General features: G+C 30.7%; 1 protein-coding gene across 3 annotated transcripts; it reads left to right on the top strand.

The window, feature by feature from the left end:
- Positions 1 to 14,250: 14,250 nt before the first annotated feature.
- LOC137813913 (putative mediator of RNA polymerase II transcription subunit 26b) lies at positions 14,251 to 18,376 on the top strand. Of its 3 annotated transcripts, none has more exons than XM_068616395.1 (10): positions 14,251 to 14,554; positions 15,098 to 15,647; positions 15,820 to 15,888; positions 15,996 to 16,078; positions 16,587 to 16,645; positions 16,757 to 16,890; positions 16,997 to 17,024; positions 17,120 to 17,385; positions 17,460 to 17,538; positions 17,747 to 18,376. In XM_068616395.1, exons 2-10 carry the CDS (start codon positions 15,135 to 15,137, stop codon positions 17,866 to 17,868), a joined length of 1,353 nt encoding a protein of 450 aa, XP_068472496.1. In that variant the 5' UTR covers positions 14,251 to 14,554; positions 15,098 to 15,134; the 3' UTR covers positions 17,869 to 18,376. The 3 variants fall into 3 exon arrangements, with proteins under 3 accessions (XP_068472496.1, XP_068472493.1, XP_068472492.1); XM_068616392.1 differs by having other exon boundaries at positions 14,436 to 14,621; XM_068616391.1 differs by lacking the exon at positions 14,251 to 14,554 and adding an exon at positions 14,612 to 14,891.
- Positions 18,377 to 21,225: the final 2,849 nt, after the last annotated feature.

Raw genomic sequence — 21,225 nt, 5'->3', positions numbered from 1 at the left:
ATTTATTTTTGCATTTTTTTCATATTTTTTTAAAAACATTAAGTGTAGCATTTGCATTAGTTTTTTTTTTAGGATTTTGCATTTAGGGTAGACACTTCAGTTGCTACTCTTTGATTTTTTTGTTTTAATTAAAAGCAATTCAGGGAAGACTCTAGCTAGGAAAGACTTGGTTTTTATGTTTGTCCACATGTGACTCACTTCTCTTTCCTCGGAGTTTGCTTGGTTTGCTTTTAAATTAGAAAAAAAAGAAAATTTTGCTTTGAGGCGTCTAATAGGTGTTGGTGTCCATAGTACATATCCCCTATTTTCAATTCTAAAATGGAATAGAAATTAGCTGAACAAATTTTAAATTATGATATTCATTATGAGCCATATTTGCAGCAACCTTCACAGTTTTATGACCAGCCTCTACAACAATGTGAACCATATTTTCAGCAACCTCAACATTTTAATCCATATTGTCAGCAGTCTTATGAGCAACCTCAACAACAACCATATTATCAACAATACTATTTTGATGAAAGTGAAACACCTTTTCAACCATTTTTGCAAACTGATAATATTACTCATAATCTTGAAGAGCCCTCTTTAGAGGAGTTGATGAGACAATTAATGGTAAATACAATGAAATCTCAACAAAGCATAGATGCTAGTTGTCGATATTGCTAATTAGAAGAGAAAGTTGGAACTAACTAGACAAGTTGTCGATATTGCTAAGAATTTTGATGATACATGTGCAACATGTGTTGAGATGAACAAATGCATATCGTCTGATGATATTATTTGCACTACATACGCTTATATTACTACACCAACATTGTCTAATGAGTCAGAGTGCATAGATGCAACCATACCAATTGTTTTTTATGCTGACCCAGTTGATTTGCAGGTTGTTAGGATCTCTGAACCATTACCAACTAATATCCAACCTCCACTGATGGAGGAAAAATCATTGCTTAATCAAGAGACATTAGACTTTATGACACATGCTCATAAAAATCATTTTGTGCATCACATAAACACTGAGGATGAAAATGTGCTTGAGTTTCTAGGAGATTTTAACTTTTCCAGTCCAATTGAATGTACAAAGGCATAGATAAATGAGTTCTTAGAGTGCACTAACCCTTGTGATGCAGGTCTTGATATAGAAATTGTTGATGATGTTATACTTTCTGAATCTATTGAAAAAGATTGCTCACTAGCAGATGGCTCTGACATAGTTTTGGAGGTAATAAAAGAAGAGGAAGAGAAGATGTTACCCATATTTCAAGTACACACTACTAGAAGAGAAAAATATGATATTATTATTCCATCCTTGAAGCTTCAAAGAATACAACCTCCACTATTTAAGGTGAAACCCATATCACTCATTCCATCATCTCCATTGGCTACACCTTCTACCATAACTGGAACATTTGAAAGCAGCCTCTACCAGCCACCGCCACCTCCTGATATACATTTCATTCCATCTCCCACCCTAACTAGACCGTCTACCTTAGCTAGACTGTCTAGCCTTAAACCACCACCCTTAGATGATCCCCAAACAGTTAACCATATTAGATAGTCTATATTGAATAAATTTATATCTTCCATTTATACGTTGGACAATATCATCATCCATCCAAGGAAAAACTGTACCATTTCACACGCCCTCCAGACCCACCCCATTTTCATCTATTAATTTAAGGCTTATTCGTCATAACATGTTTGTTTCATAGTTTACCAAGGTACTGCATTCCTTGGCCAGACTTTCTAGCAATCATCATCTTTGTGTTATAATATGCGAAGGCCCTTAGCTTATATTGTAGAGGATATGGTTGAAGATATTTGTTGCAGTTACCACTTCCCTCAAGCTGAATGAGGGAGTACTTCTTCTCTCACTTTTATTATACACATTTATTTGTTGATTTTACATTGAGGACAATGTATGATTTAAGTATGGGGTAGGAGAATCATAGTTTAGGATTTATCTTTTGTTTTTTTTTTATTATTTGTTTGAATTTCTTTTTGCTTCTGTTAAAATACATAAGCTCTTTAGGATCGTCTAATGGCTGGCATGTTTCATAATTCTAGCAAATCTTGGTTTCTTGATCTTTTTTGTTTGGATTTTCTTAAAAATTGATAAATAAGTTGGTTATGAGAAACTTTTTGGTTGAATCTTTTGATAGACTATCCCTAGTGAGTTTTTTAGCCTTAATTGATATATCATTTAATACTCTTTTTAGTGTGTTTTCACTCATGTTTGCTTATAGTCTAGAACTTAGCTTGATTCTTTGTTTTACGACTGTGATTTACATGCATGAATTGATATGATTGAGGCATTCTTTGTTTAAATTAACCCACTAGCCATATTAGCTTACCTTTATGATAATCCTTTTGTTAGCCCCTTGAGCCTATAGCCTTTTTCTTATTTTAAACCCCCATTAGAAGCCTCAAAACAAAAAAACCATGTTTGTCCCTACCTTAGAAGATAAAGGAGCTTTGAAATTATTTGGGAATAGGTTTTTGAATAAGTGTGGGGGTGTATCTCTCATTTTCATAGTTTACCTCTTCAGTTTAAAAAAAAGAGAAAAAAATGGATAGAAAAAAAAAAGAAATACAACAAGAAAAAGAAAAGGCAAAGCAAAATAAAGAAAATAAGAGTGGATCCTTTAATACATTGGATGGACAGTCTATTATATGAAAAAAATGATATCTTGAAATAAAAAGAGGAGTTGAATTGTCATAATACTTACACTTGTTTTTAGACCTTTCCTCTTTTTCTCATTTGTTTTTGTATGGTTTTTAAGCCTAATTTCCCCCTTTATCTACTTTTACCTTAGCCTCATTACATCCCTTATGAAGTCCTCCTGATCTTTGATTGCATGTTTTTCTATTTTTGTGAATATTAGAGTCTTGCTAAGCATATGGTAGTGTTTGTCTGCATGACTGCTGAGTGTAAATACAAACCCTAAACACTTGAGAGTTTGAGAGTGTCCAGTAAAGTTTTGTCAATTTTGATTCAACCTTCGATTTCAATTACCTACTTGTATATTAAAATATAGGAATTTCCATTCACATTTTTCTTGATTCCTTGATTTCTTGAAATTATATCATGTCTTTCATTATGAATTCTTAGAATTTTCTATTTGTTATTTACATTGTTTTCATTTTCTTATTAAACCTTAGAGTGTTTTGCCCAGGAGTGCAAAAGGATAAGTGTGGAGGTATTTGATGAGCATATATTTGTTCACATTCAATAGCTTTAATCATAGATTATTGGAGTATAATAATAAATAAATTCATTCTTTTAATTAATATTCTTATAATTGGATTTATTTGGGCCTTAACTATTATTTTTGTTAATTTTGTGTTTTTAGAGTAAATTATCCGAAGGAAGCATCTACCTTTGTGAATGGGCCAACTATGCAAAAGTCCAAGTTGCTTCTTGAACCAAAATAAGAAACAAATTTCGAGGAGAAGAAAGAGAAAATAAAATCTACAATATCTTAAACAGAATTGGAAGCAAATCTTCTACAAAATACAAGAATTCTGGAAAGTTAGAAACTATTAACAAAATATAAACTACAATATTTTCCCAAGATCCTTGGAGCATAAAAGCCTATAAAAAGACACAAGCATCAAGGAGAAAGGAGAGCTTCATAGGGTTTTCTTTAGTTTCTTTTCTTCTTTGTAATTTTTTTGTTTTGCCTTCGCATGGAAGGTTAAACCTTTTTAGTTGATTCTTTTGTAATTTTCCATTGAGTTCTGAGGTTTTGTTCAATAAAAGTTTCAATTTTTAATTCTCTATAGTAGTTGTTTTTATTGTCTAATCTTTTGGAAAACTAGTTTTTGTGAGAGGTTGTACTAGAACGCATGATAGAAAGTCTTCATTGTCTTAAACTTTGGTTTCTTAGTTAGTTCGCATTGTTCTAATTAATTTCTTGGGCGCATGATTCAAGAGAGAGGAGATAAGCATTCTCATGGAGTATACGCATGGAACAAAGTGGGTATTGATTAAACCAGTAGACGCATGCTTTACTGGTGAGTTTCAGTTGAATTAGATTGGCGCATGTTCAATCTGGTTTAACTCTGTTGAAGGATTGAGAAAATATTAATCTTTAGAGAACCTGTGAAAAATTCAATGGTGGAAGAACTTGGGGATCAACCACTTTTTATTTGTTATTTCAATCTCTTTTATATTTTCTACATAACTATCTTAACCCCCTTTTTATTATTATTGTTATTGTTAACCTTTATTGCTTGCAGATAGATTCTAAACACTGATTTACTGATTTTACTATTGGATTCATTGGGAGACGACTTGAGGTTATTTGACCACAATTATACTATCATCTCTCTAGTGTTAGACAAGTCTACGCTAGAATCATATTAATTTGATAGCAAAAGGACTGTTATTAACCATCTCCTCTATAATATAAGCCAAGGGCCTTCGTATAGTGTAGTACAAAGATGATGATATCTGGAAGGTCTTGCCAAGGCATGCAGTACCTTGTTAAAATATGAAACAAACATGCTATGACGAGTAAGCCTTGAATTAATAGATGAAAAATGGGGTGGGTCTAGAGGGCGTGTGAAATGGTACAATTTCTTCCTTGGATGGATGATGATATTGTCCAACGTATAAATGGAAGATGTAAATTTATTCAATATAGACGATCTAATATGGTTAACTATTTGGGGATCGTCTAAGTGTGGTGGTCTAAGGCTAGACAGTCTAACTAGGGTAGACGGTCTAGTTGGGGTGGGAAATGGAATGAAATATAAGTTAGGAGGTGGTGGTGGTTGGTAGAGGTTGCTTTCAAATGTTCCAATTATGATAGGAGGTGTAGCCAGTGGAGATGATGGAATGAGTGATATGGGCCTCACCTTAAATAGTGGAGGTTGTACTCTTTGAAGCTTTAAAGATGGAAGAATAATATCATATTCTTCTCCACTAGCAGTGTCTACTTGAAAGATGGGTAACATCTGTTCTTCCTCTTCCATATTACCTCCAAAACTATGTTAGAGTCATATGTTAGTGCGCAATCTTTTTCAGTAGATTCGACAAGTATAGCAACATCAACAACTTCTCTATCAAGATCTGCATGACAAAAGTTAGTGCATTCTAAAGAAACTCATCTATCTCATCATTTGTACATTTAATTGGATTGGAGAAGTTAAAATCTCTTTGAAACTCAAGCACATTTTCATCCTCAGTGTTTATATGATGCACAAAATGATTTTTATCAGCATGTGTCATAGAGTCTAATGCCTCTTGATTAAGCAATGATTTTTCCTCCATCAGTGGAGGTTGGACATCAATTGGTAATGCTTCAGAGATCTTAACAACCTGCAAATCAACTGGGTCAACGTAAAAAAAAATTGGTATGGTTGCATCTGTGAACTCTATTAGACGATGTTGGTGTAGTAATACCAACATCTGCAGTGCAAATCATATCATCAGACGATATGCATTTGTTCATCTCAACACATGTGGCACATGTATCATCAAAATTCTTAGCAATATCGACAACTTGTCTAGTTAGTTCCAACTTTCTCTTCTAATTTTAATAAATTAGCATTTATGCTTTGCTGAGATTTCATTGTATTTACCATTAATTGTCTCATCAGCTCCTCCAAAGATGGCTCTTCAAGATTATGGGTAATATTATCAGTTTGCAAAAATGGTTGAAACTGTGTTTCTGATGTGATTCCACTAGCCATATAGAGAATGATTCTTGACATTCTTAGGAATCACCTTGAGCTGGACATTATAGAGGCACTTTTCTTAGAGTTGGATCATTGTTCTAAGACAAGAACTCACCAAAAACTAGTACCAAATCCCAAACTCATTTGGATGCTCCACATATTGTCAAATTGAATCAACAAAGAGAGGTACAATTAAAGGAACCGAACAGAATTGAATAAGCAAACATTTGAACCGAACAAAAGTGTAATTAAAAGGCAAGAACAGAACATAGGTGCTGGAAAAAATAGAAAAGCCGAACCAAACAACTCAAGAACACAAGACAACATGAACAATTGAAAGAGAAGGAAGGAAGGAGAAGAGAGTGCTCATGAAGATGGAAGGATGTTGGATGATCTCGCCACTAGAAGTGTGGAATGCTCTTAGATAAGAGTGATGCCGCCACTTGAGGACTCCATTGATCCATCAAGATAAGACTAGAGAAGAAGGCTCCAAAAGCTCTCCAAAGTTCACTCAAAATTTGAGTAGAGTTTTCTTAGATTAATTCCAATCTCCAATTTACAAAGAGAGCACCTCTATTTATAGCCTAAGGTGCTGAAATGTAAGCTACACAAATTCAAAAAACTCCCTCCCAAAAAGCTTCTAGAATTTGCGCCTAAAACAAAGCATGAGGAAGGTGTGATCCTTTCTCTCACTTTGGCACCTCCTTATTTACTCCTACACCTATCTACTAACACCCCCCCCTAAGACTCTTAACTAAAGACTAAAAGATGCTTTAACAATAGAGGTTTCTAATGTTTCCCTCTAAGCACCTTTCTAAACAATATTTATTTAAAACTTGGCCTTGCCCTTCATGGGATGGTCTTTGGGCTTTTGTGGGCTTTGGCCTTCTTGGGCTTGGGCTTGATCTTGTTCTTCATTATAAAAAGCCACCTTTAGTTGATTCTCATCAGTTTCACTTTCATCAAAATAGTATTGCTAATAATATGGTTGTTGTTGAGGTTGCTCATAAGACTGCTGACAATATGGATTAAAATGTTGAGGTTGCTGAAAATATGGTTCACATTGTTGTAGAGACTGCTCATAAAACTGTGAAGGTTGCTACAAATATGGCTCATAATGAATATCATAATTGTAAATTTCTTCAGCTAATTTTCATTCCATTTTAGAATTGAACACAAGGGATATATATTATGGACACCAACATCTTTTAGACACCTTAGAGTAAACTTTTTTTTTTAATTTAAAAGCAAACCAAGTAAACTCACATGAAAGAGAGGTGAGTCACATGTGGACAAACTTAAAAACCAAGTATTTTCCTAGCCAGAGTCTTTCCTGAATTGCTTTCAATTTAAAAAATCAAAGAGTAGCAACTGAAGTGTCTACCCTAAATGCAAAATCCTAAAAAAAAAAATTAATGCAAATTCTACACTTAATGCTAAAGAAAAATAGTTATAGAAAAGAAATGCAAGAAACAAGATATAAAATAAAGGCAAATCAAAATAAAAGATATAAGAAAATATAATAAAGGCAAATCAAAATAAAAGATATAAGAAAATATAATAAAGGCAAATCAAAATAAAAGATATAAGGAAATATAATAAAGGCAAATCAAAATAAAAGATATAAGAAAATAAAATAAATGCAAATCAAAATAAAATATATAAGAAAATAAAATAAAGCTAAATCAAAATAAAAGATATAAAATAAATAAAATAAAAGCAAATCAAAACAAGATAAAGATAACAAATATAAGAAAATAAAATAAAATCAAAATAAGATTAAAATAAAATATATAAAGAAATAAAATAAAAGCAAATAAAATAAGATTAAGATTAGAGAATAAAATAAAACAAATTAAAATAAGATAAAGATAATATATAGGAAAATAAAATAGAATATCACAAATCAAAATAAGATAAAAATATAAGATATAAGGAAATAAAATAAAATAAAAGATATAAGGCAATAAAATAAAGACAAATAAAAATAACATATATAAGGAAATAAAATAAAAACAAATCAAATCAAAGTAAAATTAAAATAAAGAAAATAAAATAAAGATAAATCAAGATAAGATAAGGATAATATAAAGAAATAAAATCAAATATCATAAAAGAATATATTGAATATTATATTTTTTTTATTTTAATTTTCGTTTTTTTAGACTATAAAAAATAAATAAAAATTAATAAGAACAAAACACAAGTTAAATAGGCAGAAAATAAAATTAGGAAAATAAAAAGAAATTATGCAGATAAAAAAAAAACTGATAACCAAAATCAAATTGGATTCTCCTGCAATGGCGCCAAATTTAATAACTGTCGTTTTGCTATCAAATTAATATGATTCTAGCGTAGACTTATCTAACACTAGAGATAGTATAATTGTTGTCAGATGACCCCAAGTCGTCTTCCAATGAATCCAATAGTAAAATCAGTGTTTAGAATCTATTTGCAAACAATAAAAGTTAGCAATAACAATAATAATAAAAAAGAGTTGAAATAGTTGTGCAGAAAATATAAAAGAGATTAAAATAACAAATAAAGAGCGGTTGATCCCCAAGTTCTTCCACCATTGAATTCTTCACGGGGTTTCTAGAGATTAATTCTTTATCAATCCTCCAATAGAGCTAAACCAGATTGAACATGCGCCAATCTGATTCAACTAAAACTCACCAGTAAAACCTGCGTCTACTGTTTAATCAATACCCACTTTGTTCCATCTGTATACTCCATTTGAATGCTTATCTCCTCTCTCTTGAATCATGCGCCCAAGAAATTAATTAATTAGAATGATGCGAACTAACTAAGAAACCAAATTTTAAGACAAGGAAGACTCTCAATCATGCGTTCAAGTACAATCTCTCACAAAAACTAGTTTTCCAGGAGATTAGACAATAAAAACAATTGCTATAGAGAATTAAAATTCGAAACTTTTATTGAACAAAACCTCATAACTCAATGAAAAATTACAAATGAATCAACCAAAAAGGTTTAACCTTTCCATGCGCAGGCAAAACAAAAGAATTACAACAAGAAAAGAAACTAAGAAAATCCTATGAAGGTCCTCCTTTTATCAATTGGTGCGTTTTTTTTTTTTCTATAGATGGTTGAACCCACCAAAAACCTCCAGTAAGAAACCTCAAAACAAACTAGAGTTATCTGATGGGAACCAAGGATTGAAACACTACCACTACATTGTTGTACAAAAATGATATATTGTTTGGGATATTCAAAAAATTATTCAAACTGTATCAATCCAAGTTTTGCATAGAGAAAGACAACTTACATCTACAAGATCGTCCCTATCTGCATCATCTTCTTCGTAGATAGATTATTCCACTCATTGATTTTTGTTCTTTGTGCAGAGCCCTAGGTGCGTGCAAATTCAATTTCGGTGCCTCTTCTTTCAAAATCAAAGGTATATTTCTCAAGCACACGAGGAAGAACTGAAACTCTAACGGTGAGTCAAAAATCAAAGTGAGTGAAGACGAGAGAGGAAGAAATTGAAATGTTCAAAGTTGTGATACACCATTGCGTGAGCAAACGCCTTCATTGTTGACCCTCCCAACGTCTAAATACAGGCGCACACAGTCTTCCTTGGCTGCCACTACCGTCGTGCATTCCGCCTCCTCTATTCCTCCAAAATCTTAATTTTGAGATTCTGAAACTGTGTATTACTTTACTGTTCCTCTTCACATTTCATCATCGCCACTCTACCGTGTCTTCTGCCTCCTCAATGCTTCAAAAACTCTAATTTTGAGATTCTGAAACTGGTGTATTGGTAATTTACTTTATATTTCATCTCTTTTATTTATCTTATTTTGCTTTTCCTATTTTTTTAGTGTATACAATTTATTTTGTTTATTTCAATAGAAATGTTTAGTTTATTTTATAAATACTCATTAATAATCACATTGTTAAAATATTAAAACATTTTAAATTTTATATAAAAATAATTACATTCTTCAAATCTCTTACTCTAAAATTTTAATTTTTTTAAAAAAAACTACTCAATATTTTTTCTTAAAACGTTTTAAATTTTCTATAAAAATGAAATACCTCCACAAATCTGTTTTACAGAGACACTATTCTATTACAATAATAATTTTAATATTAAAATTAATTTTTGTGTAGGATATTTGGCCACAAAATTAAAATATACTACGACTGCAATGTGGATGATGTAAGTTGCATATGATACAGAATTGTTAAATATTACTAAAATTTTAAAATAATTAATTACAAATAGTTAAATTTAAAACTTTAGCTATAAATAAATTAAAATATGAAAATAAAATTTAATGTTTTTGCAGTTTATCGAAATAATTTTTTATTTTCCTTTAAAATATAACAAGTTTACCAAAAGAAAGAGAAAATAATATTTTCTTTAAATAGTTTACAAATCATTACAAAATTTAAATTATTAATGAGATAATTAATTTGTAAACTTCGTATTATATGTTATTTTCAGAAAATAGAAAAACAAAAAGAAAGAATGCGGGATAAAAAAACAGAAAAACGCGCGAAGTGAAGAGAATCCGACACGTCCAATTGAATTCAACGGTGCGCTATTCAACGTATCTAACCCTGGTTGGATCTTCGAACAGTTAGTTTAGATTTTAGATAAGATTTTCTGCTACACAGAATTTTTTTCAGCAAATTAACTAATTTTGGTTAATATTAAAACTAACTAGGTTTGATAATCAATTCAAAATTATCTAGATTTAAAATTTATTAATTGAACTTATATGAACAGTTGAGAACTAGATATTACTGTTTTTTACATGATTTTATTATATTATAACGTTATACATGAAATATTATATTTTCTCCTATTTTTTTATTATAATTTATTTTTAATTAACTTATAGAAATTAAAAAAATCCTAGTTAATATAAAAAAACTACTTCTGAATCTTGAATTTATTATAAAAAATAGTATAAATATTTAGACATTATCCTGACTTAAAATCCGTTACTGAACAAAAGTGTACATCCAGATATTAATGTTGTTTTAGAAAATATTTTATATTTGATTATAGCTTTATACATGGAAGATTATATTTTATTTTATTTTTATTATCAGTTCTCTTTAATTTACTCCTACAAATTAAAAAAAAATCACATTTAAAAAAATAGATAAGATTCTATTCTATTATAACTAATCTCAAATAATATTTAAAACCTTGATTTTATTAATTATTATAAATAGTCTAAATATTTTAGAAATTATCCTTATTTATAAATTTATAAATATACTAATTTTATATTAACTTCTTTTTCTTATAATAATTATTTTTTAATATTTTTAACATTCTTGAATCTATATCGCTTGAATGAGATATATGTCACTATAATGATATATGCAAATCAAAATACTCTTAAAACAAAATGAATAAATTATCAAAATCATGTCATTCTCCACCATTCAGAAACAAGTCAATATAATAAAATTATAATGTTTTTTTTTTCTACTCCATATTTTCTTAACTACTAATATTTCACCAAAAATACATTTATGCCTCATATATAACCAAATATTAAAAAAAAAAATGATTACATCTTACCATACAAATAGAAAACGATGAACATATGAAATTGTGCCCCAAAAATTTAGAAACTTGTTAGATTCTATTACTAATTAAGGTCAAAATCAATGAAGTTATGCTACCAAAATTAAGTGGAGCACAAACTTAAATATTTCATATTCTTAAATAAAATCTAATTATATTATAACAGTAACAATCTCATAAATTTGTATAATTAATAATTCTACCATTTCTAAAAGTAATTGTTTTGGATCTTGAGATTTATCTTCATTGTCAGTAACCTAATTCTTCCAAAGAATTTCATATTTAGCTTACATTAACTTACTTACATCAGACAAACTAAATTTCATGCAAATTTTCCACTTGATAAGCACAACTAAATTCATTTAATATAACCCAAACTAAAAATTTAGGATAAATTTATATATTTATTTATCTTAAATTTTCTTATACTTTAAACTATTTAGGTTTTGAAAGAGATGAATGAGTGAACAACACTCAACACTTAGTATAGTTTAAATCACTCCAATAAATTAAACATAATCATCTAACATTTAACATAAAACTCAAAACTCAAATTTCTACACAATCCTTCTACTTTGATCAATAAATGAACTCAAAATGGAGAAAATAATAGAAACTAAGGGAGTAGATTGTTGGAGAAACTTTCACTTTGATACTCTAAACTTTAATTATTCTATTTGTGCCTCACAAACCTCTAAAATCACTTTCACTCTAAAATCAAGTCCCCAATTGTTTTTATTACACCCACCCCTTAATTTTTATTCTGACCCTGTACTTAAAAACATCGTCATATATATATATATATATATATATATATATATATATATATATATATATATATAACTTAAATAAAAGTTTAAAGTTCAAACACATTAAATGCAATTATCACTTTATAATTCATTTACGCTTTTTTTTTTCTTCATAAAAACACATACATGAAAAGATGTGGTAAATAAATTATGTTGTTAATACTAATTAATCATTTCAAACTTAACTTTTTTATTTTTCTCTCTTACTTTATTTGCATTGACACCAAACTAAGTAAATAATTAAATATGAAAGAGAGAGTAGTTAATATTTGTAAATAGAGAGTAATTGATATTTGAAATTAAAGTGCATTTTTTTAAAAAATAATATGAATTTAATGAATAAAAATTAGTTTTAAAATAGTAAATATTTAACATAAATGTCAATATTTTTAGAGAAATAATACTATATTAGCAACATGCGATGACTCTATGCATATTTTTTTTTTTTTTTTTTGATCAGCAATAAATTAATAAAATAGAATGAGACACTTAAGGGGTGTCTCAACCCTTATACATAGACACTCCAAGATAAAGTACTCACCAAAACAACCTGTAAAAAGATTAACCTAGAGAACTTAAACCTTAGGAGACCCAACCCAAGGAGTACTTGATCTTTAGCAAAAAGACCAACCAAAAAGACATATCATGCTGCATCTTCAGACCAACCAAATTACTCATGGAGAACCCCTTCCTCTGCTGCCTGACAGCTCCGTGGCGTCTTTCTTCTTCCTTCTTGCTTCACATCATGATCATTAATTTGCTCCTACATAGTTACTTACTTGACTCTATGCATATGATCTTTATCTTTTTAAGTAATTTTGTAAGGATATGCATAAAAACACATTTGAGAAAAAAATTAAATAAAGCATTATTTACAACCATCACTTTTGATAAATGTGAAGTCAAAATAAGAAAGAGACAGAAAAAAAGTAATAAATTTAAAATGAAATCCTTTTAGTTAGTTAACAGAAATGAGTAAATAAATAAAAAAAACTGAAATAGAATATTTACTTTATTACTAGTAAAAAGCTATATATGAAATGCCTCTAACTTTTCTAAAAATAAAATAAAAATCAAATCAAAACAAATCAAATCAAATCAAAATAAAATAAAATAAATACAAATAAAATAATAATTATTTAAAATAGGATATTATATGCACCTTGGACTTTATTTGATTTACCTTTGGCAGGTCCAAAATAATTAATATATATATATATATAAGAGTTAAACTTCTCAACATTGAGACTGATCTTAAACATATATTCTTCACCTCTGAGTGTTATAGAGTATATTTGCAGATACATCTTGAGAACAAACGTGTGAAAATCAAGAACTGAGAAACGAAAGATCAAGAAGTCGAGATCCAAGAGTAAGAAACTTCTAATCTTGTAAAAATAATTCTTAATCAAAATTAAATATCTGATGTGAACATGTTTTCTATCATAATAATTATATTATAAAAAAAAATGATAGGTAATGGTTCACTTTAGTCATACTGAATAGAATATTAAAGTACTGGAAAATAAATTATAGCAACATATTTTTTAGTTGGAGAAGAGCAAGGGTTAATTTGTTATAATTTTTTAATAAAATAATTATTTTTGATAAATAAATATTTTCAATTTTATTTTTTGAAAATAATTATTAAATTATTTAATTTTAGGATCACCATTTTATCAAAACTACTGATGCATATGAACTAATTAATTCTGTATTATTAATTATAAAGCATCAGTGCTAACAATTATAAGAAAGAGAAAATAATAAATATTTATATTAATATTGTATAGAGTGCAAATGTAGAAGCGGAAATTTAAAAAGAAATTTGAAAGTGAAACAAAAGATTTAAAAATATTAATTACTGGAAAGATTTGGTTTGATAATGTATCTTAATTTGGGAAAGTGTTTAAATAAATATTGAATGTGAGGGAGATTTGATAAGAATAATTAATAAATAGAGAAGAAAAGAAAATATTTTGAAAATACTTATTCAAGAATAATTGTGAAGATTTGAATTGAAATTTGTTGTAAAAATGGTTAGCAATAAAATTGAAATGGTATGGAAAAAGTGATTAGTCCGATAGGGTTGAGTGGCGGACCCAGGAAAGTGGCTCGGTGAGAAGCGCTTCCTCGGTCCTATCTATATCGTGCCACATTCGCTACCTACTTACCACTTTTAATCACTTCATGTTCCATTATATTTATCTTTCATTTTTCATTTTTTATCTTTTTATCTTTTATCATTTTCTTTTCATATAAATAAATAACAAAATCCCACAAAATAATAAAATTATTGAGGAGAAAAAGAGCGAGTTAGCGACACCTTTCTCTCCATAACTCAACCATCGTGTCTCTCTGATCAAAGTCAAAACCCACCCAGAAAGACCACAACAATACACAGCACACCCTTTAATTCTAACTTTCTCTCTCAACACAACTGGTTTTCCCTTTCCACAACTACTTTCTTAAGCACGCGGTATTTTCTCTCTCTTTTCTTCTTTTCTCTATCTTTCCTCGGTGCAACAACACTACTGCTGTCATAGGTAGACACAAACATTTTTTCAAATTCTTTTGTTTTGTTTTCTTCCATTTCTCTTTCTTTTCATTGATTTCCGGCATCATTTTTTTTTCCTTTGCTGTTGTTTTTGTTTTTTAGAGAAAGAAGGGGCCTTTCTTCTTCTCTTCTTATTTTCACCTGAGGTTTTTTAAGTGCCGGAATCTTAAACAACAACACAACAACAACGCCAACACACAACGTTGTTTGTTTCTTGTCATTTACACACTCGTGCCTGTTTCTGTTGGTTAATGTTAAAGCATGTCTATCCACTTCCCCCCTTCCGCCGAACATTAATCCAATCGAATTTTGCCAAACTGGGTCACACCCCAAAATTAAAAAAGAAAAAAACAACTTAGTGAAATGAATTTTCAATTTTCAATATACAAGTTACAGTCTTTAATCATTGATTACGGATTATATTTTATTACCCTTTTGACCCTTGTTCGTGATTGGTGTGCGCAGGGATCGAGGCGGCAGTTTTCGAGTGACGATCACATTGATGAGAAGCGGAATTGAGCTGTCGATTTCGTGTTCAAGTTTTGGATCTGCGAGGATGAAGTCTTGGTCAGTGGATGAGTGGAGGGAGTACTTTGTGTCTTCTAAATCGGATATATTTGAGATAATTGAGAACGCGATAATCGTGGCGGCTTCGGATTGTCCGAAGGAGTTTAGAGTGAGGAGGGACACGATTGCGGAGAGGCTGTTCTGTTCCAGCTTGACTCGCTGTGCCGGGTGTGACCGTGTGCAGTTGGCTGCGAGGGGAGTTGGTAAAGAAAGTGATGACGGGGGTTGCAAGAATGCGGTAGAAAGAGATGGGGGTGAGTTCGCTGGAGCAAGCAAAGAGAGCAAGGTCAATGAACGTGGTGATGAGGATGCAGAGATTGATGTGAACGGTGTTAGCAACTATAGTTTTGGTGAGGCTGAGGCATTAACTGATGAGATGGATGAAGAGACTCAGTATGTAGGGGAGATTTTGAGGATCAAAGGTGTTCTGCTTAACCGAGATGAAGAGGTTTGTCTTACTCTCGCCCCCTCTCGCGCTTCACTTTCTTTTCTTCTTTCTGATCTTTTATGTCTGTGGTGCCTTGTGGTTCCAAACAAATGTGGGTTTTGAAGGATGGCATTTTGGTTGTTCTTTGAAGGTTTGAGTTTTGCTGAGTCTTCTTTGTTTCTTGTTGTTACAGTCTGAGTCCGTGTTATTTGAATCGTTGAGGAGGCTTCAACTGATGGAGCTCACCGTGGATTGTCTTAAGGTTCGAATTTGATTCTTTCCTTGTTACTCATTCACTTGAAAATTTAGACAATTTGTTTTGTTCCTCTCTTATCCACTCTTCTAACTCTTATTACTTAACTTTTCCAGGCAACTGAGATTGGAAAGGCTGTCAATCCTCTCAGGAAACGCGGATCAAAGGATATTCGTCAACTTGCAAAGACTCTTATCGAGTATGTATTAGTTTTTCTGTTGATGTTTGTTTGTCCTCTTTGTATCATTTGATTAATTGGTTTGTTTTATAGGCTAGTTTAGTCTTTTTATCTTCTACTACATGGATCAATGTGTAATGGCTTCTAATTGGTTTCTTTGATTCCAATTAGTGGTTTGTTATTCTTGTTGTGAGAGAGAGTGAAGGTCAATACAATTCACTTTTGCTGCGCTTCTAACTAAAAATTCCATTATTAGAGTCATCAGATGTTAGATGTAGTTCGCCTTATTTTGTTTCTTAGTTAATCTCACAAGGGGTGCTTTTTTAGCTTCTATAAAGATCTTTAGATAGATGAATAGCCAATTAAGGTTCCATGCAAACCATACTTATATTAGCACGTCTCATCTCCTTATGTTAGCCAAGTTGTTTTGGTTCATATCAATGTACTGGTTTAGATAGGCAAGCTGTTTAGTTTGTTCACTTGTGTGCTGAAGAACTTACATTCTAAACTTTTCCACCTGACTGTGTAGTGGCTGGAAACAAATGGTTGATGAATGGGTGAAGGCCACTGCTACTACAGCTATTGCAGGTAGAAATTTTTATCTGTCTTCATTGCTTACAATCAGAATCATCCTGCAGCCTTTTGTCTATTTTTAAAATTATTTCATGTTTGATAATGGCTTCATTAAATGTTTTGTAGCTTCAGATGAAGGCACACCCGATTCAGTTAATCCATCTGTTGTTGATGATGAAGAAGAAGAAGGACTTCCATCACCTCCTATGGATGAAGGGGCCTTCTTTGTTGCTCCAACTGGTTCCATAGAACTTTCGCAGGTATTTGCTTGTGCTTTACCTCCCTTTCTTTTTGTGAGCTTTTTTATGTACAGAGACTGACTTGAACTTTTCTCTGTTGATTGTCAAATCTCTCAATGTTGCAAAGTTCTTTGATGGCATGGACGATGATGGAAGTAAGTTGAATTTATTATTTCTTATCCTTTTGTATTTTGTATTTTAGTCCCCCAGGTCTTATATTAATGATTATGATTGACAAATTTTGTTTCAGATCCTCGACCAAGTGGCCCATCCCACAAGAACCGTGACAGTAATAGCAGAAAGCCAGCCATCCCTAACAGGGAGGACAAGAGTCAACAAGCCAAGAGAAATGATGCTGATGTGCCCGTGAGGCCAAATAAGCCAGTAACCTCTAATTCTGGCCCTGGCAGACCCCTCCAATACAATATGGAAAGAAAAAGTAATGTGGAGCCAAAGATTCAGCAAAAAGTAGAGAACAATTCAGTCACAAGGAGGCCTCCCATTGGTCATCTAGATGTAAGGAAAAATATCTCTGTGAATCAAATTTGTATGTTTCTGTTCTCTCTGACCTTGATTTTTTTTTTTATCAGAAACCCATGCATTCAGATGATGCGAAGCTAGAAGCCACCAAGAGGAGACTTCAGGAGAGTTATCAACAAGCTAAAAATGGTTTGTCATTCCTTTTCCAAAATCTATGCTTATATTCTATGTCCTGTGTGATTAAAGTTGTATTTTGTCCATTAGTTTCTACATTAAGAGCCTATCTTCTCACAAAAGTTAATTTTCTTGCCATAAGTGTTTGGATTTGGTGGATCAAGTTTTAGAATCCTTAGTTGTTAATTAATTGATGAAACTGACATTTAATTCTTAAATGCAGCCAAGAGGCAGAGAACAATACAAGTTATGGAAATAAATGATCTCCCGAAGCATGTTAACTACCGAAATCCAAATTCAAAGCCTGGTTATCACAATAGGAACCGGGCTATTACTCGAAGGTAGAGCTATTATTCTATATGGTGGACCAGCAGAATTAGCAGAGCATGTCAAAGCTGTTTGTTCTGTGGATTGAAGATTGGTCCCCTTGACTGTAGAGAAAATGACAACATCCATTCACCATTTGGTCTTTGCATAGAACTTTTCCGGTTGAGGGGGAAATAAACCTTAAAACTGTTTATTTCCCGCGTTATAGGAGTTTAGGAGTTTAGGAGCTAAGGTGGTACATAGGAGTTTTTGTTAATCATAGCTTAGAAGAGAGGACCCTAACTTTGGCACCTCTACTTTTGACTTGCTTCCATAATGATTGTCTATAGAAAAATCTCAATTGTTTCTGGACAGTTTTCTTGTCACATATGACTTATAGGGTATCATATCTAAGTTAGAGTACATAATACACCATTTGAAAGTGTGCTTTGTCGCTACTTCAAAGGTCTTGAAACTCCTTGATGTGATTATGGTTGCAGGTGTATAAGAATTTTAATATGAAATAACAATTGAATAATTTTTTTCATGCCTTTGACTTTTTGAATCCTTCTTTCAATCTTCATTAGCATGGAAAATTGTAGCATATATTTTTATTGCAATTGTTACTAATGGCAACAAAAAATTGGTCTTAAATTAATTGTGAAATTTATTGTATGACACTGTGTTCGAACCATCCTAATTCCTAAACAGTTGGTCCTAGTCAAATGAGAACTTGTGTCGTTGTTTTGTTGTGTGGGTTTGGTTTGATAGTAGGATAGAATAGAATAGAATAGAAAATACTAGGCATAAGGATGGAAGAGTGACCCTTGATGAATGGCATTGGCCATAGATAAGAGAATGGAGAATTTGGTTTGGCAGGGTTAAATATTCCACGGTCTGCAACATTTTAAAAATGAAAAAAAAAAATGGATGGTATGAATATGATTATGACCATGACCTGAGAAAGAGAGAAAGAGAGAGAGAGAACGTGCAAAAGTTAGAGGATTTTTTTTTTTGGTTGTCGGCTTGACTTTCCTTTCTCTGTTCCTTTGTTTTTAGTAGTAACCAATCAATCCTCTTCCTGTTACTATTCCTTTTCACACTTCTGCTATTTGCGTGTATCACAAATTAAACTCATAATGCCACACTCACAACAACACATTACATTTCTAGCTGTCAATTTTGACCCTTTCCCTTTCTTCCTTCTTTTTTTTTTCTCCTTCGTTTTTCTTTCCCCCAATATTCTCTGCTAAATTTTCTGTCACGCCGCCTCATCCACTGCTGCATCAAAACATTTTTTTCTAATATTTTAACTTCATAAATCACACTCACAAACATTATTCTCTCTCTTCTAACTTTTTCTATCCCCCACGTAAACACACGTTAAATACATGCCTCTCTATGCAATATTTAATCAAATCAATAACATTCATTTAATACTTACCTTATGTTAAATAAATACGTAAACTATTTAGTAATTCTATAATGTTAAGTAGTCATGACTTAAACATTGAACACTTTCTTTTTTCTTAAATAATCTTTTGGTTTCAAATCAATTTCTAAACTCTTTTTTTGTTCTTATCTATATTGTTTATTAATATTATTTAACTGGCGAGTTCTTCATTAGATGATCCCATCAATTCTGAAAGATATATTTTTTAAAATATATTTTATTTAAAAAACAAAAATTAATCAATCTTAAGATTCTGCAGAAAAATTCATATATCTCTCAGTTTTTGTCTTCTTTATAATTCACCGCGGAAGAAGGAAGACTAAAAGAAACAGGCTATCCAAATTCAAACTAAAGAAAATCAAAGCTTTACATTATATTAATTAATGTTTTTCTACAAACAAAATAATTTAAAAAAAACATGTATCAATCTTATTCAACGGGGTCACTTAACGAATGACACAAACAATACTAAGAGACCAAAATAAATAAAAAATTTATGGTAAACCAAAACGTGTAAAAAAATCATTGTGGTTAAAAAAACCTACACATTTATTAGACATCCAAAACTCATCTAAACAAAAACAAATGTCTCTTGACGAGTAGCCTAGTGACATGATCACTTACATAAAAGCATAAATAAAAATCTTACAGATACTAAAATGAGAAAAATAATTCATTAAAGAACAAATACAAAGTCTGCAAAATTTACTAGAATAACAAATTTATTTAAGCCTATTTTATATATATATATATATATATATATTTATATATATTGATTCTTAACAACACCCAAAAAAAAACTGATTACGGTTGGATACGTAAAGTTCCATTACTTGCATAAAATTAACAGAGATCTCTTTCATGTGCATAAGCACTCAACGGACAATTAATGATACGGGCTTTAATATTGTTTAGTTAGATAAAGTAAGTATAATTAATATTGAGGCTCAAGATACTCACTAAACATTTTATAAAACAAAATTTTCAAGTTAAACTGAATTTTAAATTATTAAATAATTTCACTTTTCAATTTTTAAACTATTCTTAAAACATACATTAATGTGTAAAAGAAACACACGTTAACAAAAACCATAAATATTTGGAGCAAATAATGAACTTAGCTAAGTTCCAAACTATTATCCGTTTTGCATTGTACTACTAGATTTGTTTATAATTTAACCAGTATTAACTGAGTTTTTTTTTTATGGTAAGCTTGGTTTTTTCACCCTTCTCAATTCACAATAAAATTAAAGGAAATAGAAAGATATTAAAATAGTATGATTTTTATAAATTAAAAATTAACTCAAAGATAGAGCAGTGTGTTTGGACACGTGTTCAGATGATATACAACAACTACATTTGAATTATTAGGATTTAGAAAGAAGCACGTTTATTAATTATAATGCCCGACCAAACATGGATTAGGATTCCCTGCACTCTGTAGGTCCTGCATTCAAAATTTAATAAGTTTTTAGCTTATATTTAATTATTGACTATTTATGTATAAAAGGAAATTAGCAATAGATATTCTCTAAAATGTAGGGTCCTGAAAATTGAGAACCACAACAATGCTATAAATACGTAAACAGAACCACACAAATAATTCTGAAATTAAAGCTGAAAATTCTGAACATTGAGATGTTAATTATATCTTGAAAACATTCAAAAGGGAGCTTTAATTTTTTTATAAACACAGAAAAAAAATTATCTTAAGAGTTAACAAAATGAACTTGCTTAATTAAAATTATCTCGTCAAAGCAAAACAATTTGTTTTTCTAAACTAAGAAAATATTACATTTAAATTGAAATACAGTAGTGCTACCTACTTTTGCTGCATCAATTTGGCATATCACATACATTGCACTTTAGTTCAATGTCTGTTGACAGATGCTTGCTATCTTCTTTTTTTTTTGTGTGGCTTTTCATGCTTATCATTAATCGTT

This window comes from Phaseolus vulgaris, chromosome 1 (assembly GCF_051622355.1).
Source record: "Phaseolus vulgaris cultivar YP4 chromosome 1, ASM5162235v1, whole genome shotgun sequence".
Taxonomy (NCBI): Eukaryota; Viridiplantae; Streptophyta; class Magnoliopsida; order Fabales; family Fabaceae; genus Phaseolus; species Phaseolus vulgaris.
This window is presented reverse-complemented; position numbering and strand designations above follow the sequence as displayed.

Coding starts and splice junctions, on each gene's coding strand:
- LOC137813913 (XM_068616391.1), top strand. Junction 15,648..15,819: donor TGCTTAACCGAGATGAAGAG/GTTTGTCTTACT, acceptor TTGTTGTTACAG/TCTGAGTCCGTGTTATTTGA. Junction 17,386..17,459: donor CTCCCATTGGTCATCTAGAT/GTAAGGAAAAAT, acceptor TTTTTTTATCAG/AAACCCATGCATTCAGATGA.